General features: G+C 37.8%; 1 protein-coding gene across 1 annotated transcript; it reads right to left on the bottom strand.

The window, feature by feature from the left end:
- Positions 1-240: 240 nt before the first annotated feature.
- Positions 241-22,815, bottom strand: LOC117377738 (serine/threonine-protein phosphatase 2A 55 kDa regulatory subunit B beta isoform-like). The gene is made up of 11 exons (XM_033974223.2): positions 22,688-22,815; positions 22,039-22,378; positions 19,436-19,592; positions 12,866-12,963; positions 11,621-11,786; positions 9,456-9,568; positions 7,967-8,144; positions 6,355-6,519; positions 5,783-5,952; positions 2,641-2,732; positions 241-1,851 (listed from the first exon to the last, which is right to left on the bottom strand). Exons 3-11 carry the CDS (start codon positions 19,515-19,517, stop codon positions 1,557-1,559), a joined length of 1,359 nt encoding a protein of 452 aa, XP_033830114.1. The 5' UTR covers positions 19,518-19,592; positions 22,039-22,378; positions 22,688-22,815; the 3' UTR covers positions 241-1,556.
- Between the last annotated feature and the right edge of the window lie 999 nt (positions 22,816-23,814).

The raw sequence follows: 23,814 nt of genomic DNA, 5'->3' as shown, positions 1-23,814 counted from the left end.
TGTATTGCATACGTGTAATGTATCCATGCTGGCACTAGGTGGCGTGTCGGATCATAAAGCTCAGATCACTGAATGGAAATGTTTAATCTCAAAAGAACCCTTTAAAAATGTATTAGCAATATTAGCAGTCTTTGGTAATTACATTGCAATAAAAATCACAGGTGGTTATTTCATTGAAATATTTATTCAGAAAAAACATATTAACATTATTTATAATTGCCCATTTGACAATTAAATCAACATTCATTAACAAAAATATGTGACACTTGAGGGTATGGACAGTGAAATGACGGACGCTCATTAAAATAAAAAGTTTCTAAAAATAAACATTCTGCAGTGAAGCTCCGAAAACATTCATCAGTGATGGAAGTTACACTTGGATCAATGTTTTGGTCATGAGTTACAAAAATCAAACATGTACAGAAATGGTTTATTATACAGACACATTTTAGCCCATTATTATTTTATTTTTAGATTACATTAATCAGAAACATTCGCCATTTTCATTGGTTCTCAGTTTCAGATTAGAAACTGATCATTCAAATGTACAAGTGTATGAGCCGACACTGGTAAACATGCGTCTGTGTCAGAGACACAAAGAAAGTATGGGCTCGGTCCTCTATAGTGCTGCATAGGGCTCCAGGCCCAAGAAGCCTTTGTACAGCTGGGTCTAAATAGGTTAGAAGGCAGCCATGTCAGTCAGTTTCTAAACAGCAGTAGGTTAAATTTGTTTAACATGCAGCATATGTTTGATTGGTGACATTATGTAGGTTATCTGTTTTTTGCTTGATTGACTTTGAGTATTGACGACAGTACAGAAGGCAGACCAGAAAGTACACGAGGAGCAGATGAAGGCCTGTGAAACACTGGCTAAAGCAGTGGGTGCAGCAGTTTGTGTCTCCTCACTTCAGCCCATTTGTCAAATCTGCTTCAGTTAAATCAATGAACTCACTGACCTCAGCTCAGCTGTACGTTTTACTCCTGAATTATGGAGAGACTGGTGTCTAGGTGCACTTGGGTTTAAACAGAAAGGGTCCAGGGTCCGACTCATTTCACATCACACATTATCACTGTCTTCATATTTACCATCATTTACATCATTCCATAAGAAGCATATGAATTTAGGTAGCTGTAAGAAACAGCCATTTACATTAAATAAATGCCCTATTTTTTTAATCCATGGTGCTGGTAAAACAGGGTCATTCAAAACAAAGAGGGGAATACGCAGGTGGGGTGTGTAAAAAAAACAGGGATACCCAAAAATGTAAAATGTCTGAAGTAGCCAAAAAATAAAACACGCTCAGTCCAGAGGTTAAAAATCAAGAAATCCTCCGTTTAGACATTTTTACTAATCCACAATCAATTGCATAATCCAGCCCGTTCCCTTCTAGTCCGCTCGCTCGCTCAGTTCTGGGAGCCCAGGGAGGACATGGGGGGGAGCGGGGGGTATAGACCTAGATCTGTCAGCCTCTTGAGGCATATTCATGGGTGTCTGCATGTTTCGCATAGTGGCATAGTAGTTGTGTGTAAACTTGTTCCCAGCTCAAATTGCTCCATCAATGCATCTCCGAGTTGAGTTTATCCTGAAATATGTACAGGTTGTTGGTGGCAGCGATGGCGATGATATTTTCGTTTGGGTGCCAGGCGGTGTGTAGGATCTTTTTGGTAAAGTCCAGACTATCCACGCTGATGTCGTCCTTCCGTCTCTTTCCTCCTGCAGCACAAACTCTCCGAGGTTTCAGGACGGCTCGGGGTTTGCTGCTTTCTCTCGATGCTTCCAGAGTCACATCACGTTTGGTGTTTCGGTCAAACATGCGGAAGAAGTTATTGTAGGCTCCCGTCATGATCACACTGAAACAACATCATAGGAAAAAAAACATTACACAAGCCTAGAGAATTAGTATCAATAATGTAAACTACCCATTTCCAACTCAAGTGTGAGTTTCAAAATACAGCTGAGTAAAAGTATCACATTAATAAATCTACTTAAGTTTTAAAGTACCTGTTAAAAAATGTACTTAGAGTATTTCACACAGATTTTGAGATCTAATAAAGCTTCAAATGTAGTGATTTTGATACAGATTTGTGCTTAATTTTGTTCTAGCTGTTTGCCTGAACTATGAACATCCTAAAAATAAACCCTCAGCCTTCTCAGCAAGTCTCAAACAATTATAAAAAATACTTTTACTTTTCACTCCTGTTCAAAAACATAGTGCAGTATAAAGTACAGGTACCTGCTCTCAAATGTAGTTAAGTAAAAGTAACAAGTATCCACTTTATAGTAGTAGTACAATACTTTATTACTTTTAATTTGTTACTTTCCACCACTGCTTAAATGTTGCTACATATAATCATCATCAAGAATTACAGTGAAAAGGACACAAAGCAACATATTTTACTGTGCTGGAACACAGTTTTAAATAAATACATTTTTGTGCAGGTTCTCCCTCCTACACTCTCATCCGACGCACACATTTTTACACATTGATTTGTGGTGTCTTTTATTATCCTGTTGGACAATACCACAATGCAGCAGTTATAATAGTTGGTATTTCTCACTCATACATTGATACCACAGACAGCATAAATAAGATGTATATATACACTCTATGATCGATACACACTTGATTATTGTCCTACCTGTCTGTGCCATTCCAGGCGCACTCAAACTTGTCAAAGATGCAGTCGTTCTCGTAAAGTGAGCACAGCTTGCTTCGGAGGTAATCATGGACCTAGAAAATGAAATAAGCAAGAAGCAAGATTAGCAAGAATATGAGCACATTATAAATTGACTTTTTGTTTTACCAATTTCAGTATTCATCATATTTAACTGTTTAAAGGCCCCGTATTAGGCTGTTTTCTGATCTCTGTTATGATATTGTTTCCTCATCAAAAACATACCTGGAGTGTACCTGCGTTTTGTTTCATTCTCACATGTTTAACACACAAACCCTGCATATTTAGGCTGAGTTCTTCTCTCAAATTGAAAACACTCCACCTTGTGATGTCATGTGGTACTACAGGAAGTGCTCCACTGCGTTTTTAAACTTCTGACATCCATGACATCACAAGGTGGAGCAGAGCATTTTGACTTTGCAGACTAATAATAAAATGTTACTCAAACATGTGTGAATGAAACAAAATACAACTTCAGGTATGTTTTTGAGGAGGTAATAGCATTATAACATGGCTTAAACCTCACAAGAATCCATTTTGTGTAATGTAGGACCTTTAATTTACACTTATTATGAATTCAACTACATTTCATAATTTGATTTTTTTTTTCTAGGTCAGCATAGAGACTAACCCTGGCTTGAATTTTAAAAAAGTCAAAACTTTGATTCAACCAGTAATTATGTCTCTCACTGTACTATCAAGGGCACAATAAGAGATACCCACATTCCCTGACTAATATGTCTTCTCCCCTGTGTTTCTCGTTGACCTGTGTCAGCAGCGTTTCTACAGACAGCAATGCAAAAGGCTGAAACCAACACCTTTCTCTGCGTTAAGCCCCTGTTTCCCATTCTGCATAAAGTCAGCACTCAACCGACTTTCAATCAATAAGTGGTCAAGCTAAGGTCAGCTCATGGCGGTACATCAAACACAGTGACATTTTTGTTTTCCCCCATGGATGCTCCTTTTGCGCCAGGTGGGATCATACAGTGTCAGCTTTAACGAAAGATATGTAGGCTTTTTCCTGTCTGCACTTTCTCAGATTTAGTGTGCTGTGTCCCAGAAGCCACTGCTGCTTTTTCACAATGCACAAGGTCTTTAAAGCTATAAATTTAACATTGCCATCAAATTTAACTCATTCTGCACTTCCTCTATGCTGCGAACGCTACCACTGAGTTTCAAGATTTATCGCAACAGAATCAAAATTACTATTTGAGTCATTCCAACTGTTAACTTGTGAAGGCAGTGAGTAATTGCATTAATAGTCCCTTGCAAACGACAAAAACATTATGTCTGTATGGAGTTTTATTTTGCATTAAATCTCCTAACCCTGTAGTTTAGATCTTTACAATCATGCCCTGAAATGCATGAGATTTTTGTAGTTGCACAGTTAAATGTATTTCATTATTAGCTCCTACTCCTATTTCCTGCCTCCTGCGTGTTTTATGTTAAAATCTAGACTGTGAACTGAGTCTTGGGATAAAAAAGTAAGTTAAAAAATTTACAAAAGCAAGATTTCAAAAAAGATTCTAATGTAGTATTGTTAAACCCTGCAGTGACATACTTTTTTCTATTATCTAAACTACTTCCCAATCCTCTATGTTTTAATCTGAAGTCCCCTATGAACCCTTTCCCTCCCTCCCCTCTCGTCTCTCCCCCCTCTCTCTCTTCTTGTGGTGCATTGCAGATCTAGGTGTTACTTGGGCACTGTGTAAGGTATCCCTTCTTCCCACTCCTCTTTGTGAGTGGAAGCTCAGTGGACTATAAATAGCTTGAGTGCATCTTAGCCTCCCACTTCTGGCTGCCTTTAGACGTCAGGGAGACAACACATGTTCACTGTGGCTAGACTAATAAAATCCAACATCTCTAAACTAATAGCACATTACTTACTGAAATATAAACTGTATGAAACTGAGCATGCTTTTTCAAACACAGCAGATGCACAAGAGAATAGTCGACTATGTAACTTTCCTCAAGCTACTATTGCTTTGCTGGAACCTTTGCACCTTTGCACAAATCTGACCTGTAACTTTGCCTGGTAGAGTAACCTGCTTGTCTTCATAGAGATAAGTTTATTGCTATATTATGGAACATTCCAGGCAGAGCAATAACATCTCCATGGAGACAGGTTGCATATTAAATACTTGGCATGTAATCAGTTCAATTATCTTTAAAAGGTTTTGCTGAACTAAACACTGTGATGCCAAAGTTAATGCTGCTATTTTGTATATAGTGAGGAACAGTGACTGAAATAAGATAAGAGAGCCTTTGTTTGTCACACAATGGGGACATTTCACCAGTAGCTCACTTGGCAGAGTGTTTGTCCACTGATTTGAAGCTTGGCGGTTTGAATCCCGCTCTCGACATGTCCTTGGGCAAGACACTTAACCCACCTCGTCCCCAGTGTTTGTGTACACTGTTGTATGAATGTGTGTGTGAATGGGTGAGTGGTTCCTTGATTTAAAGCACTTTGAGTGGATTGAAGGGGGAAAAATGCTATATAAAAATGTGATCATTTACCATTTCAGACTCCTTCAGATGTAAATTCTTATTTTCTTTATTATTTAATCTAATTTGTTTTATCTGATTGTACTCAAGGAGTCCTTTGGTGAACATATTGCTGGATTTCAGATGACATCATAACAATCTATAGGACAATAATATTTAATAGAGATGGGAGGGCAGCTAAAATTAATATTGTTAAAAATGCAGATTTCTCTTGTAATACAAGCAGTTCTTGTGTCTAGTAAATAACAGAAATGACCAAGTTCAACATTTATGAATTTACTTTTTGGGCATTTCATGGTGGCAAAGTACAATATAATCAATTGGGAAAACCTTCTCTTGCCACCCATCTGGGAGTATGATGTCATCACACTTTAAAATCTGAAAAAGACCCACCAAGATCTGTAGTACTAGTGCAATAATACTAGAATGAATGGACCATTGTTCAAGTGAAGGTGGAGGCCTGACAGATGAATCACTCACAGATAGGTATGAGTAAAACAGCTAACAATGCAGCAGCTACAACTCTGTCAGCTGTGACTGTGGCACTCAACTGTAACAATTAGATTTTGCCCAAAGCGAGCTCAGTCTTTCAAACACAAACCTGGTATGTCTCCAGGGGCTTGCTCTCCATGTTGAGGTCCCAGACTTTGGCCGTCAGGTAGTCCCTCGTGAGCAGGTAACGGCCGCTGTGACTGAATTTGACATCTGACACAGAGGAAATTATTTCTGAGAAGAACGAGCGAGCGCTGGGGTCCTCAGGCTCCTCGAATACTGCAGAGAAATAAGGGTTAGGAGGTTGTGAAATGTATAGGAGCCATAAAATACACATTTTAATGAGGTACAAGTTGTTTATGTTTCCATTTTGTGTTTTGGTTCTCAAGCCGAGTATCCAGTGAAAGAGCCGTCTCATACTTTGTGTTGCCAGTTCCTATTACTAAAATCAGTTGGAAATAAATCTTAAACACCTCTCTCTTGACACTCACTACCTAAACCCCAGCACCTGAAGAATCATTAATCAGTGTTAATGCAGCCTCTGCAGCTCACTGAGTGAATTCTGGAGGTTCTGAGTTTCCCCATAAGGCCTGTCCATATACTGAGAATTGCTACTGTTCTGCAGTGTATTTTTTTTATGAATCACAGTTTGTACAGTAAAATTATGACAAACAGACTTACATTTGGAGTGTTTGTCACAGAGCGCTGCCTCTCTCATGTCACACAGACGCAGAGTTCCTTTGCTGCTGCTGTAGACAAACAGGTTACAGTGATGAGGGTGAAACTCCGCAGCTGTGATCACTTCCGTCAGATCCTCCATGTTGGCAGGTTTAATGTCCACAATGTCTGAGAAAGGGATTTTGTTCAGGAACACAACAGGGTCAAAGATTTATCAAGTACTATGTGTTCTATCCAAATTTCGATTTTGATACTTATTCTACAGACACTTTTTTTGCTCTCAACAGTGTGTAATCTGGATCCTCAAAAGTATCGTGTGTTGTCCTGTGTCCATTTGTCCTTACTGTTTTCTACCTCTAAGATTTCTTTTGACAGTGTCTGTCAGTATTTCCCCTTAGGGACAATAAAGGTCTATCTATCTACACATAGACACACTCATTCTTTAATAACACCATCATAGACAAATGTTTCTTTTTAACTACACATTATCAGGGTTTGTATGAGGAATACATTATATACCTCTGAGCATTTTTTTGTAGTGAAAGTTTTATGTTTTTGATATTTACAAGAATTATTATTATCTAAAGATGTAACCATTGCCAAATCAGGAAGGAATAATTTGCCTGTTACTCTTTGATACAGTATTTTCATCCACAAATGGGACAAGCCCACTAAGAACACAATTTTAACAATGACTCTTAGGAAATGCTGTCTGACTTCACACAGTTATATAAATTCACTCATAGCATAGTAATAAATGTATAATATTTGTGTGCAAGGGCATGTGTCACCAACTATGTAAATTATTGATGGCTGAAATAAACAGACCAATAAAAATGCGTCTTGGGGGGAATTGTCGTGGAAACCATAATCCAGACATATAAATTGTCATATGATAAATCCTGCATGGGTCATGGGTGAGACTCCGATGTGTTCTCCTACTGGGCAGGATTAAAACTCAGAAAAAAGCCTGCAATATTTATACCGCCTTTGAATTATTCATTAAGTTACATTTTCACTCCTCAAGAATAATATCCCCCTCCCCCACAGCGACATGTCTTTGTGCATTTCTTTACACAACAAAGTGGGATGTAAATGAGTTTGTAGTGTAGGCATTTGAGTGTGTGGCCAAGGACTGGCTAATGAACATATATATGCATTTATTATGTGAAGGGTTGGGTTTAGGTAAATCTGCTTCCAGATTTTGTGGGCTCAGCGTTTTTACAGGCTACTATCAAGACTAAACGTAATGTGTGAGTATTTCTATTTATTTGATTTTTTGTAGAGTGAGGTGGTTTTTAATTTTGTGTAAACATATTTTTTTGTACTCCTAGTAGTAGTTTTGTCACACCTTAATTGTACTTCAGAAGATTCACTTATATTATGACCATTACTGAGTACATTTATAGAGTAATATTGTTAAGAATGAATAAATTAATATTTCATTTCATTCAAGATTTTTCAAAATACAATTCCCACTTCATCAATACTAACAGTTGTATATATATTTTTGCTTCTACATTATTTGAAGGAACTATTTTCCTTGTTCATCACTTTTGATGACTTGGCCCTATCTGTATATCAATATTACTAGTGTGAGCAGTGCAAAGGATACTGAAGCTGCGGTCAGTGATGTCCAGGTGCCACAGGTTGATCCGCAGGTCGTCTGCAGACATGTAGGTCTCATAATCCGAGTTCACAGAGATGGAGTTGACGTGGTACGTGTGAGCGTTAGCGAAGACTCTGCGCGGGCTCACCTCCACCATCAGGTCCATGGGCTTCAACACAGGCACCTACACACAGCATTTATTTAGGCTTCACTAGAGCAAACACATTAACACTCACTAAATGCTAACACTTAGATAACACTTAGAGATAATCATGTTGTTGGTACATCTTATCAAGGCAGAGTTGTTTAAATAGTTCAAGATCGTGAAGTGATGTCATTAAACACATCCATCTTCAGGAAGACAAGCAGGTGGCACCACCAGGCCACAGCAAGAGTTTTTTCAAGGTATTTTAACTATAAAAAAGTCTGTAATTTAATAAATGCAATTCAGATAACTTTAATTCCATACTGTGGAATATTCTTCACAAAGCAGTAACATCTCCTTGGAGAGGTGTATCCCAAACCAGAAAAGTTACATAGTGCACCTTTAAAATGAAGTGTTTCATACAATCTTGAGTAATTTAAATATTAATTTTGTCACATTCAAATGCATCATATTGTTAAAGGGCCCATATTAATCTATTTTCTCTTCTATGTTGTCATGTTTTTTCCTCATCACAATCATATTAGTTGCATTTTGTTTCATTCACACGTTTCTCTCAAACAGAAAACACTCTGTTCCACCTTGTGACGTATTGTGATAATACAGGAAGTGCTTCATTGTGTTTTTAAACTCCATGCACCTTCAGTAAAATCCTTTAAATAATTCCAGCCCTGTAATTACCAATCTTTACTGAACAAAAGGTAAAATGAGCTGTTAACTTGAAAACTACCAGTTCATGACATCACAACGTGGAACAGAGCATTTTGAGCTTTGGAGGATTACTCAAACATGTGTGAACGAAACAAAACACAACTCCAGGTATGTCTGAGGAGGTAAAAACATTATAACATGACTTAAAAGTCAATTTTGCATAATATAGGAACTTTAATGAGTGAAATTATAATTTGTAAATTAAATTAAATTGTGACTGTGTATTGCTTTTGAATGTTATTAAATTAGTGTTAATTGCAGTCACAAATTCTTTATTATATGGCTAACTTCTAGTTTATTTTCTCATTTTACTGTGTTGATAATATCCAAAATGACTCATATTGTCTTTATAAAATGCAGATTAACATACTGTATAATGTAATACATGCTTAACCCTGTAAAATCCAACTAATCTTTGCCCTTAGCAGATGCTGTTGTGCTGTGTTGACTACAGCTGTAAATATCTCCACTTCCCCCACACATGAAGTACCTTTGTGCCAGTGACCCATTTCTACACATGGAAACACATCTGTACCCACTGACCCAGTTATCAGGGTCAGTCTATTGTATTTGTGAACAGCTCAGCATATGTACAGTAGGAATAGTAAAAAGAGGCATTGCCTGTAGAGACGTGACAGTGGAGATGTCCTTGATACGGCCCTCCTCATCCTTTAGGTTGTATCCCTCTGGCCGCTTGTCTCGCTCACTCACCTTCCACAACTTAATGGTCTTATCTACAAAATAAACAACAATATTAAGATTACAGATGAGAAATTCCACTACATATATTCAGTGGTGGAACATAACAAAGTACAAGTAGTAAAGTACTGTTCTTAAGTACAAATTTTAGGTGTCTGTACTATACTTAAGTCAGTTTTAAAGTGGATACTTTTTACTTCACTACATTTTTGAACAGGACTGAAAAGCAAAAGTGTTTTTGTATTACTGTTTGAGACTTGCTGAAAAGGCCGAGGGTTTATTTTTAACAGGTTCATAGTTTGAGCAAACAAAAATATAAAAATAAAAACCGCTAGAAAAAAAAACAATGTAATTGTTTTTGTTGAACAAAATTCAGCTCAAGTCTTTATCAAAATCAGTACATTTTACGTTTTATTAGATCTCAAAATCTGTATGATACTTTTCATGTGATACTTTCACTTTTACCCGCGTAGTTTTTCAGTACCTGTACTTTCAGTTCTCCAGTATCTGTACTTTTACTTAAGTAACTAAATTGAATACTTCTTTCACCAATGCATATTTTATATTATTGAATTAATTCATTATTGCCAACAAGTATAACTGTATAAAATTTGGATTAGACTTTGCTTTCACAATGTTCAAATTCAGTCTCAAAATGACTCTTTTTAGCTGTGCATGTGAACACTGAAAGGTTTTTACTTATAAAGCTTTGAATGTATTTTTTTGTTTTGTAGTCTCAAAATATAATTTAATGCACCTTTCTTATTTTTATCTTTTTTTTTTTAAACTTTATTTCATTTATAGAATATAAAGAGACATCAACAATGTCATAAAGTCACACAAGAAATGAATGAAAAGGAGCAGAAAGAAGACTAATCTTATGTTATGTGCCCCTTAAAACTGATAGTTACATTTTAGATAATTTCATTAAATACACATTGCATGTTGTAAATTTTGCACAATATTCAAAAACACGCAGCTATTAGTGGGGATTTTTATTGTAAAGAACTGATCATTTGAGAGAAGAACTCCTAAAGCCTAAATATGCAGGGAGTGTTAAACATGTGTGAATGAAACAAAGCAAAATTCCAGGTATTTTTGAAGAGGATGTTAACATAGATCAGAAAATAGTGCAATACAGGCCCTTTAAAAAGAGATCATCAGCTCTAGACTCACAGGTCATAACAGGGCTAGATATTAATAAAGCATGTTTTATTTCATTATTTAAATGAAGTTTCCAAAAATCATGACAAATTCACATTATATTGCACCTTCTTTTACACAATATCAAAATACTCTAGAGGTGAACAAAGTATGACAAAGAAGATGCTGGTTTCTGCTCAAAATGTGGTGGGCTTTCAGGCAGATATCAGCCAGCCGATATGACAGGTCGTACATTTTTCATACTCTCTATCATAAATAATAAAACACTTAAATAAATCAGTGGGGCTGTGCTCTATAGATTTCCAATAATGCCATAAACTGACAGTAAGGCATCATTTCTTCAGCACTCAGAACCTTAGACACCTTAGAAACCCTTCGATATCAAAACAACACAAGACATTTGCAGCCAGGTGCCAGTGTCATTATTTCTGGAAGCTGTCTGTCCGTCTCCTCGCTCGTCTACCTGCCTGCACCTCTGGACACCCCCAGCCTCATACTTACCACATTTACCCGATTACTAGCCTGGACCATAAACAGTTGAACTACTTAACAGTTTTGGGTCCTAAGTAAAACTGTGACAAGAAGCGAGCTATAAGGGGCTTTACACTGTATTTATTTAATTACTGTTATCTTGTATATGCGCATTTGAATCTTAATATTATGAGATTTGTGTGACTTTATAATGCATGTTCAAGAAGCATACTAGAAATGTATTTTGCATATATAACACAGAAGTGGAAATGTATAAAAATGACTTCATACCACTCAAGTGTATTCATGCTTTTTTTTTTTTTCCTTTTCTTAGACAAGTATGAAAAATGATCCCAGATCAAGGCTCGAAATAAACAAATCATCATCAAACGACGAAATCAAATGACATTTGGCCCCTGTTTTGCTGTTGTGTACATATGTTTTGGTCGTACCGTTGGTGGACAGGAGGAAGTGTGCTGCGTTCTGTTGAGGCAGCCATCGGATTTTGTTGATTTTCTCCTCAATTTCCAAACTTTTAAGGTAGTCGAACTCGGGCTCATGGCTCTGAAAGGTGCTGTAGACGTTGTACTCTCCCTGTGAGAAGGGCTCAGTCTTGCTCTGTAAGAAAAAAGACATTTTATTTACTACAACTGTGGAAGATAAAGAGAAAATGTGTGTATGTCTTATTTAAGGAAGTGCTTAATGATGAGCATTTAATATTTATCTGAATCTAAATTTCAACACTGACCAGGTTTGTTACAGCATTTGTGTTCTGTAATTTTTGTCAAAGTATAATATTTTAAAAAGGGTTCATCAAACTTTAAACAAATCTGTATTGACTTCAGCTTCTGCATTTCAGGGTATTGTTAGCAAATAAGCCTTATTTCTTTTTCAGGTAAGTTTATTTTTTATAGCACAATTTGTACACAAAGTAAATTAAAGTGCTTTACAGAATAAGAAAGCCATTAAAAAAACAATACAAACCACACAATACCAACCATCACAATCAAAACATAAATAATCATCATAAAATGAACATTAAAAGAGCAGAGTGCTGATAAAAAACCTTTCAGTCACATATTCACAGCTAAACAGAATCGTTTGGAGCCTGGATTTTAAATATTGTACAAGTATATATATATATATATATATATATATATATATATATATATATATATATATATATATATATATATATATATATATATATATATATATATATATATATATATATATATATATATATATATATATATATATATATATATATATATATATATATATATATATATATATATATTCTTTTTTATTGTACAAGTATATTTTTGCATTTTACTGCTGAAATGGTCCAGGACTAAACAACACTGGAGCGTAGACTGGCTTGTTACTTTTAGAAGCTGGATCAAAGGCAAAATGTTACATGTTATAATAATATAAATGTGGATATATCAAGAAAAGTTTGTCTCTTCTGTAATTTGCAATTTACACAACGCCACACACACTAGAAAGGCACCTTTCACAATCACTACAACAACAACAACAGAGAAATCTGCAATCTATATATCTACAGAAAGGCAGAAACTCCAGCAGAACCCATACAGAGATTGACTCAGCAAAACCTGAAATTGTCCATCACTGTAAACTGCAGGGAACAGTGGAATATAATAGTGACTTGTGTGTTGGGTTTGTGCTTCTACCTCAGGTTCTCTCTGAAAGATGACCACTCGGCCTCCTTTGTCCCCTGTGGCCAGCAGCTCTCCAGTGTGGTTGAACTCGACAGTGGAGATGATATCAGCTGCAGAAACCCAGAGCGGGACATGGGGGTAAAGGAAGAAATATGAGGAAAGGGAAAAACAGACACAGAGGCCATTAGCTAATTGACAACACATCATCATTCATCTGTGTAATCTGTTTATGTATGTATGCAAATACATCACCACACCAAGTCAAATGTCAGTGCATTACAGTCTAAGTGGATTTAACATATGCAAATGAATGCACAGAATAAGATTTATTTAAAGAAACAGTGAAGAGTGGAAACTGGTCAGGCAAATTCAATCCCCTGTCAAGGAAATATACATGTATTTGATATTTACACTAGGCATGACTGTTTCTGACATTTATACAGCACACTTGTGACACATAAAACTGGTCAGAGCTGGAACTGAAATGACAACCTTCAGGCAGTGGTTGATGAAGAACTTCACTTTGTAACTTTGTATCTGTTACTTACTACTGAGGCAAAAAGTTTATTCAGTAAAAGTAAGTAAGTATCGAATCAATAAATCTACTTAAGCAAAAGTATTTATGTACCCGTTTAAAAAAATGTATTTACTAAAAACTAAAAGTATTTTGATAAAGTGTTAAATGCTATGATATTGATTCAGAAATGATACATATTTTGATCAATAGTAACAATACAAATACATTTCTTAATTTCTCTGATGAATTTTGTGTATTTATTTTCGTTCGCTCAAAGCTGAAGCTTGAACTCAAAAACTTTAGTCAAAATGTTACCACGGGCCATGATTGAACTAAAAATAACCCTTCAAATCACATGAAAAGTACCTTTTACTTTACAGTTCAAAAATGTGCTGAAGTAGAAAGTGCAAAGTACAAAGTGCAAATACCTTCTCTCAAATGTAGTGAAGTAAAAGTAAAAAGTCACTGTCAAATGTACTTAAGTAAAGTAGAGATACCTAAAAATTCTACTTAAGTGCAGTACTTTACCAGATTTACCTTCCACCACTGCCTCCGAGTGTGTGGGCAAAGACTCTACAGCTGACCCTTTTAAATGTGCTGTGATTTAGGGCTTATATTAATTCTTGACTTGAATGATACAGTAGCTACTTGAACGTAATGAAATGTACTCATTACTGCTTAGAATCACGGATATGAAGGTATGCATATCTTAGTTTTAATAATGAAAGTCAGTGTATTTACAGTTGTAACACTGCACATAGTTTCACACAAACCAACGACTAAAGGAGTATTTCTTCAGTTTAGTGCCACAGTTTGTTTAGTGCGTCATCTTCAGAGCAGTTTCACACTTGTAAATACAGCAGACATTGATGCTGATCACCATGGCGATGACATCAGTGCCTCTCACACTGCATGCATTCATCTTTGTTTTCTCCTACATCACTGTCCACCGCAGAATCACTCATGCAAATCACATTAATAACTGCACTGTTTATTCAAAACATGAGACGCCTGAACCCAAGCCATGGCGTTGATGAATAAAGAGAAGCTGAGATTTCAAGTTCATTTGGCACGCATTTACACATTTATTGCAATATGACAGCAAAACTTGATAAGTGCTCTATCAAATATATGTAATTTATTTGAAATGCACAGTTCTATTCACACATTAAAGGTATTCTTATATATATTTATACGAGGTTAACCACTCTCATAGAATTCGACTGCCCCCATCACCTTATTTGTATACAGTATAAATTACAATATTTATAAGTTATTTCTATACAATTTTGTTTTTTATTACCTATATATCGCTCTCCCTAATATTTCAAAACCTTATCTTAATATAATAATAATCATACCTGTAAGTAATGGCCTGAATGGAATACACTAGCAATTGTAAATTATATATTTTCTACGCAGGCTGCCACTACGAGCCCAGTTTTGATGAATAGGAACATCGAGCTCCATGGGCATTGGTTGTAATAAAACCAGCGAGCGTAAATCGTGTTTACTGAAAATGTTTCGAGCCTGGAGCCTGGCCCATTTTGCGGTGGCCTTGAGAGAAAATAGATGTTATGATGAAAGGAGGTGGGGACACTCTTCTCCCTCTGCATATAACAATATTTATTATTTTGCTAAGCTGATTTTTTTATCTAAATTTCTCTTCTTCTCTGCTTCGTGGTTGTCTCTCTAAATTCATTGCCGTGTGTTATACCTCCCCCATGGTCCAATGCCTCCTAGTTATGTATGCTACTGTGCGCGTAGTGGCTGTGGTGCGGGTGGAAGAATGAAAAAGATGGGGAGAGAGAGAGGTGGTGGAGGAGGAGGAGGTGGCTGGGGGGGCTGGAAAGCGGAGGGGGGTTTCTCCAGTGAGCTGGGGTTTCCATAGTAACAGGCAGAACCAACCAGTGGCTGTGATACTCATAACAATTTGCCGTATATGGTCGTCAGGAGAAATGAGGAAGTGGAATTCATCAGTGCAATCCTCACAGGGAGACGTGGCCCAGTAAAATAATTACTCTGCTGCTGGACACTAACAAACAACAACGGATATTCTCAATAGAATAATAAGGGAATAAGTAAAAGACAAAAGACAGAAACATGTGAAACTGGTGAAATCTATGTAGTAGTAATTGTAATTATGCATCATTAACAAAATATAATGAATTAATAAATGAACAGACAGAGACATTTTGCTAACATGTGCAGTCCATACAGTGGAAGAGCTAAGCTAAGCAAAACCACAGGAGCGGTAAATGGTTTCAGAATGAAATTTAGTGAGCACAATCTATCATTTCTTTCTCATCCACTGCCGTATTCCACTCAGTCCATCACCACCACTGTCTGTTTTACTGCATTTAAATGTGGCAAATTAGGAAAACAAGAAAATGATAAAACATAATGCTTCTTCTCCCACCAAATGAAATGACCTCTGCTCTATAATATGTGCTGGTTAGATCATAAAGTGGTCATTTAAGCTGCTAAGATGTGGTCTCTCACTACAGAGACAGTGAACCAGTGGACAGTCCATTAGTATGAACAGGCCTGACTCATCACCACACTGCAAACTGGGGAGCACACTGAGAGAGCGAGTGCGCCTTTCACCCACTCATGTTGTCTCTTTTATGTACAACCAAATAAAACACAAACAAATATGCATGAACTCACTGACACAGAGAAACAGCATAGAAAACTCATAAAAAGAGCTAAATTAACTGTAAACTGCATAATACGGTATGTATGATTTTTACTGTCCAACCCCCCAATCACACAATCACATGAACACATTCATACAAGCAAAATGGTAAGGCTTCTGTCCAAGGATACAATGGCAAGAGATGTTGGTAGCGGGAGAAAAATCTATTCAGCATGGAGGGAATGAATAGGGCTGTAAACTGCTTTGGGTGTCTTAAAAGGCATAATATAAATTCAGTGTGTCGTTGTGTTGTTTGAATGTAAGAAGGTAAAAGTTTCACTACTTCAGTATATCCAACAGTAACATCCAGCGACAAGAGAGTAGACTCCATGTTAATATCATTTTTCTTTTGCTAGAGCTTGAAATCTAATTGAAAAAAAAATGTAAAATGAAAAACTGTAAATGGAAAACTGTAGATGGTCACATTCAAGGCACTCAAATCGCTTTACATCAATGAACCACTTAACCATTTACACACATATTCATACATCAGTGTACAGACAGGTCTTGGTTTGAGCCCAGTTTTTAAAAAAAATCTGACGTAGACATAGTGTGGTCATGTTCTATCTAGTCCTGGTTTAGTTCTGGTCTAGTCCAAGTTAAATTCCAGGTTTAGTCCCAGTTTTGTCCCAGTTTTTCCCAGTTTTCATGTGGTGTTTGTGCAAGTTCCCACATGTTAGTGCCATGTGTACCATCTCACACTCTGAGGACTTCAGGGACCGGTCTGCTGGTGCCCAGAGTCAGGACTAAACATGAGGAATAAGCATTTCACTTTTAGTTAAAACCTGAAACAGTCTTCATGAAGATCTGAGACAGGCCTCTACTTTGACAATGTTTAAATCCAGGCTCCAAACGGTTCTGTTTAGCTCTGCATGTGACTGAAAGATTTTTATTCTGCACTCTTCTCTTTAATGTTCATTTTATGATTATTTATGCTTTGATTTGTTATAGTGATTTTAATATCTTTCTTATTCTGTAAAGCACTTTGAATTACTTTGTGTTCGAATTGTGCTATCCAAATAAACTTGCCTTGCCAAGTGTGAACGCACTTTAAAATCATGTCCGCATTAGCACAGCACCCAGTGAAGGGGAATTCCTATTTGTATTAGCAGCCACTATAGGGACACACAGCAGAGCGGCCATCACACAACCCCAATTATTGCTATCTTAGGTCCGTGTAAACACAGTCAATTAGAGTGGAGCCAAAAACACACAGCGCTAAGACCTCCGCATGCGCCGCCACTCAGCAGGAGACAAGTGCTGTTCTGTGGGACCAGCTTGCGCACATTATAAAGATCCAGCTACACAACATTTCCCGGGCCAGTGTGTGGACTCAATTACCCTGTAGAGAAATAAACTGGTTGTAAGGGGGTAGGAAGCAGACTGCCGGAGGGGGACATCAAATTGATCCCTGTCCTGCAGTTATGGAGCTATCTGTAAAAAAAAAGCGCTCTGTTTGTGTTGTCTGTACATGTGTGGGGGAAGGAATGATTTAAGTACAGCCCAGCAGGACACCTAACCATTTCACCAAACATAAAATGACACATTGACGTAAAAGCCAGTGTGAGACGAGCGCTTCTGGACATAAACAATAAAAGTCAGGACATAAAAACCTCTCAATCTGAAAACAGGGCTGGCTCAAATGTAACAGTAACCATTTGTTAATAAATGCCAATAAAATCAATTTGATATTTAAACTGATTCAAGGCAATACAGGAAAATAAGATTAGGGGCTTAGCTGGTTTACACTCCTTCCAAGCACTGAGATAAAATTCACTGCAGGAGATGCTGACATATCAAATATACTAATCCCTAACACGCAAAGCCTACACAGTTTCATAGTTGTCATTTTGTCTGTCAGATCAGGCGTTTATGGGGCATTTGGGAGATTTCAAACCAACACATTTGTGGTCATTTACACAACACAACAAGACATTTATTCAGTGGATAAATGTTCTCACATATAAAGCAATAAAAGCTCTGTGTACATATCCTTTGTGGGTGGAGGAAGGCACATTTCAATACCGTTAAAAGAGCATTTATTGGCATACTTGTAACTAATGTTAAAAGTTTAATGCATGTCCTACTTTCTAAATTTGTCTAAGTCTGATCTCATCTGATCAAGGAAGCTAAGCAGGGTTGGACCTGGTAAGTACTCCAATGGGAGTCAACTATACCGCTAACAGCAGAAGTAGCTATAGAACATACTTTTGTGTCCTTAGACTAGATGATGCAACTACACATTATCAGAAGTCTCACAATAATTTGAAGGACAGTTATAATATAAGAATAAGAAATGACTGTTATCAAATATAAATAAATACATTCATTTGTTTATTTATTTATTGTAACCAGATACTAGTCTGCACTAAAATTTGTATCAAAACTAGACTTGGTTTATAGCAGAACTAATATAAGACTGCATAGTGATATTAAAAAAAATACTATTAATATGTGTTGAAAATTACAATGTATTGCCATGGTCAATGTGGTATCAAAAACAGTGAGTATTGAGCCAGTTATATCCTTAAACTCTGGTATAATGGGAATGAAAATAAAACTGATGGAACAAAAATAGAGAAGACAAGAGACAGAATGAAATGTGTGATATTTAAAGCACTCACTTACAAATACACCTGACTCATACAACAGATGCCTTTACAGCAGCTCAAGCCTGTGTGATATCCCAGTGGAGTTGTGTGGGTGAATATAGCGTTGAACGATATGACAAAAAATGTATATCACAATTTTCTTGGAGCCAGATCACGATTTTGATTTTATCATGATTCATGTACACTTTGTATTTTTCTATTGATTTAAAGCAGTAAAGTAAGCCTTCTTCTTCTGAAAGTTCACTGTCATCGGTTAAATCCACCTGTCACTTACTCAAAGCCTTACAGAGAATAACCAATTGGTGGTTGTCAGATTCTCAAATGTGATACTGTCTACTACTCTGAGATGGGGGACATCAAGAACCTGTTTTTCATATTGATTACATTGTACTTTGCCATGAAATAACTAAAAAGTACATTCATAAATGCTGAACCTGTTCATTTTTATTACTGACTAGACCCAAGAACTCACTATTTAACAATAAAAAGCAGCATTTTAGCCATTTTAATTTTAGCTGTCCCCCATGTATTAAAAATATTGGCCTAAAGAATGGTGTGATATTATCTGAAACCCAACAACAGGAGAGGCAGGTGGGAAAAAGCTTTGTGTTTGAGCAGATAGCGGCAATAAATAGAGAACTAGTCAATTGCGAATTAGAAGATCACAGGGACCAGGATGGATGGAAGATCACAGGGATAAGTTCACCATATCGCCCAGCCCAAGGTGTATGGATAAAATAGGAGAGAGCACACACCTTCAGTGTAAGAGGCAAACTGCTCGGGCTCCAGAGAAAGGGTAGTGATGTCGGAGCACAGCACCTGGATGGGGCTCAACATCCTGGGGGAGGACTCCAGGGTGGAGAGGGGTGGACGGGATGGGCGGAGCTCTTCAGGCTATAGCCAGGAGCAGCCCTGCAAAAGGAACAAGGATGGAGGGAGGCAGGGTGTAGGGAGGGGAGCCAACAGAAAGGGAGAAAAGGAAAGGTCAGGCAGGGAGGATAGGAATGGGGTTAGGGAGTGAATTACTACATCACCGCATCAGCCATAAGCACTAAGCAAGAAGAGCAAAGATGATGATGTATTGATTATAGTAAAGAGATGTCAGTCACAGCCGTGGTGCTTGTAAGACATGAAGATAGAGACAGGGAGCAGACTCGATCACGTGTGCAGTGCTGGCTGGAACAAACAATTGAGTTACAATTCATTTTCACCAGCACCACAGCCAGACATGACCTATACTATGTTCCCGGTGGCTGCTTAAAAGCTAGTCTACGGACAGGACTGCATTTTGTAAATTCAGGAACTGGATTAGAAAACAGGTTTACCAACATCTTAAAAGAATATAGCACAGTGATAATGAATAGTTATTGTGGTAAATATGCATAAAATGGACCAGGCACTAGTTAATTTGAATTTATGCATAACTACAATCTAAGAGTCTAAGTCTAATTACTGTGTTTATTTATTTAACTCATTTATATGTCAAATTATGTTATAATGTCACTGGTACATTCAAATTACTGGTATATTCAAATTTATTTATGGCCAGTTGAGGGATCCATAAAGTTTAGGCAGGACAAAGATATTCCTAAGGTCAACAGAAGCAAAGGGGGTTTAAGATGGTAGGGGGTGCTTTAAGGTGAAGGAAGGTTAAGCGTCTTTTCCCCGAGTTAAAGGGCAGGGAAACCCCCACGGGACAGTACAGACAGACATGATGCACACACACACACACACACACACACATATTCATGAAAGCTGAACACAAAATGAAACACGCAACATGTCTAAACCCCAGACGAGATGCAGAGACATGACATGAATACAACTCAAGCAAAACAGGCAGGCAGTTAGCAAGCAAATAGATAAAAATGCATATGCCCTTTCACCTTTTAGCACCCCGCTTCCTGCTTTAATGAGCACATAGAGCTACATAATAGTGCACTGGATCAGCCTTTGTAGCCTTGTTGGATAATTGTTTGGCAGGCGCACCTCTTCATCACTGGGCAATGCTGCATGTTGCATTTGAGTGGAAAGGTGGGGGGATGAGTTGGACGGAGACACTGGGAGGTGCAGGGGGATGGGGTGAGCAATGAAAATGGTTTTGGATAAAGGAACAGGTTTTATTCTGTGACCTGTAGTCCACGTGTAAGATTACTACTACTACCTTCTGTTTCTTCTATTTAATTTTATGGTTGAAGCTAAAATTATATATAAATTATGTAGTCCAGTCTCGTAGAAACTCATCAGCAATTCAAGCTGAATAATTCTCTGTCGACTGGGATCTGTGGAATAATTAATACAGCTATTATTGGTGGGTGTTGACCAGCTGTCAATCATACTAGCTAAGCATGAAAAGCAGCATGTTTATCACTGGTTGTTCCTATGGCAATGGGCATAATGGACATTTGGTAATAGATTTTAAGGTGGTCATAACCTTTGCTGGAAAATGAAATGAAGTACCTGCAGCCTGTATAACCAAATGTGAAATTACTGACTACTAGCAATGCAATTGGTTGAATCCCCACCTACACACGTGTCACCAGTGAGCATGTGTGCCTGGATGAAGGAAATTATATTGCAGAGCCCAGATTCAGGAAACATAATTCTCTTTCTAGGTTGAGATTGGATCACAAATCAGCTTCTAACACATTCATGACCCCCAGATGATAATCCGCTGTTCTGGTCTGAAAGGTGTAGTGAACAATGAGGTGACGCGAGGAAAAGGGATTGAGGGCAAACAGACACGCACACCATATGAAGCTCAAGCACAGGTGAGATTAGCAGCGTAATTGAGATTAGCAAGAGGCAGCTGCACGAATGTGATCCCACCATTTACAGATGAAGAAGATATACTAGACTAGATAAGAAAATAGATTTAAAAGAGAGATTGTTTCCCCATGTAGGCCTATTTTATCTTACCGTGGCAATATGTTAATTTAAAAAGACATGATAATAATATACATGATTTTCTATTTATAAAACTACCCTGATCTTGTAAACACACAGGCCTATTCAGATGAAAGATCAATTGTTCTTGGTAGTGGCAGAAGGGTTGCATAATAGCAATATCTGATGTGTGAGTTTCTAAATGCATATAAGGTGAATAGATTTTTTTTTAAGATTACAAAACACTTGTTTCCTTCCGGCTAGTTTAACACTTATTTTGTCTTCAGCTCAGGCCTGTTTGTCAAGCTGCTTATTGGTGATAAGTCTGGAAAGCTGTGCTGAGCTGGCTTTCCCTCCCAGACAGCACATAAGCATTTACATTCAAATAACCCTCACGTGAGACATGCATACAGTCACACCACTATAATCCTACTACTACGCTATTAATACAGTTTTGTTGTCATAATCTTACCGTCAGTCACATAGTTGTGGTCTGGGAGGAAGCCGCGGTGGTTTAAATTCTCGCTGGAGTCAGTGTCTTCGCCCATCAGAGGGGCCGGTCGGGGTGCCCGGTTTGGGGGGGCAGCGTGGAGGATGTGGTAGAGTGGTAGAGAGATAGGTGATAGAGGTAATGGTGGTGGTGGTGGGGATTTCGGCTAAATCTGTGCCCATGCTGCTGCCTGCTGACGCCTCCTCAGCAAAGAGGCGCAGAGCAGGGCATCCTACACCCTTTTGGTTGGGACCAGTCAGGACGGATGGAGCCAGCCCCTTGGGAGGGATAGTGGCATTCAGGAGTCCACACCAATTGAGACCTGCAAAGGGATTTTACAAGTCACTAATGAAGGAGTGGGAAACACATCGCTCACGAGGATAGCACACCTCATGACCATGCTGCATCTCCTTTGGACAGATATTGGGATTTCTTGTGAAACCAAACAAACCAGAATGATATAGAATCCTAATCAGTAAATTCACACCATTCTGAATATATAGCAATGTTATACATGTGATTGGGGGATGGGGGAGGAGGGATGTTTTTCATATCTGCAGTGCTGATGTTAAATCCACTTGCACATTCACACACTCACTGACACACTCCAACAGCTCAAAGTCAGTCATACCTGTACGAATCCTTGAGAGATGTCGCCACTGTCTTCTGGTGTGTTCCTGTATTTTCCACTACGATGGAGGAAAGGGGGGAGAGCCTGATGGTCCCGCTCGCTGCTGCAGTCTCTGGCGTACGTCTGAGAGGATATTCAGAGGTAGAGAGAGGAGAGAGAGGAGAGAGAGGGAGGGGGAGGGAGTGAGAGAGTCCTACTGCGCTGCTAGCGTTTGTGATGCATTGGAGCAGGTACCGCCTCTTTCCACTGCAGCCAATAGTTATGGAGCTATGATCTGTCTGACCATTGACTGCAGGTGATTAAATATGGGAACCGAGTGGAGATATGAGAAGAACGAGTGGGTGGAAGTGAGAGTGAGGAGAAGTCTTACTCAATGGTGGCTAAATAATAGATAGAGAAACAAGATAGTGAATAATTTTCCTTGAAATACTACGCATACAGATATGGATATTTCCCTCAGGTAAATTGGTATAATGGAAGTTTACTTGAGGTCAACATTTATGTATAAGATTTCCTTCTAATTTTAAAGGTCCTATATTACACAAAATGTACTCCTGTGAGCTTGAGCTTGTGAGCCATGTTATAAACCTGTTACCTCCTCAGAAACATACCTGGAGTTGTGTTTTGTTTCATTCACACATGTTTGAGTAACCCTTTATTAGTCTGTCTACATCTCCAAAGCTCAAAATGCTCTGTTCCACCTTATGATGTTGCAAAGTGGTAGTTTTCAAGTTAACAGCTACCTTTTACCTTTATCTTAGTAGAGATGGTAAATCCAGAGGTGAAATTATCCAGTTATTCTAGTGAATGTGTATAGGGTTTAAAAACATAGTTGAGCACTTCCTATACTACCACATCACTCTAAATATGCAGGGTGTGTGTGTTAAACACGTGTGAATGAAACAAAACACATCTCCAAGTATGTTATGTTTGTTTTCTAATCAACAATAATCAGCTTGGGTCTTGTTAGTCCAAAAAAAGATGTGCTTTTTTTCTCCAAGCCAATTTCCATTACACCATCACAAATTGCACATTAATGTAGGCACATATGTTTGCATTATGGAGCTGCAAGATTAATCACAACCCAAATCAAAATAGAAACATTAATAGTCACAATAAGGAAAATC

This window comes from Periophthalmus magnuspinnatus, chromosome 10 (assembly GCF_009829125.3).
Source record: "Periophthalmus magnuspinnatus isolate fPerMag1 chromosome 10, fPerMag1.2.pri, whole genome shotgun sequence".
NCBI lineage: Eukaryota > Metazoa > Chordata > Actinopteri > Gobiiformes > Gobiidae > Periophthalmus > Periophthalmus magnuspinnatus.
Note: the sequence above shows the minus strand (reverse complement) of the source record. Positions and strands in the feature narration are given on the sequence as shown.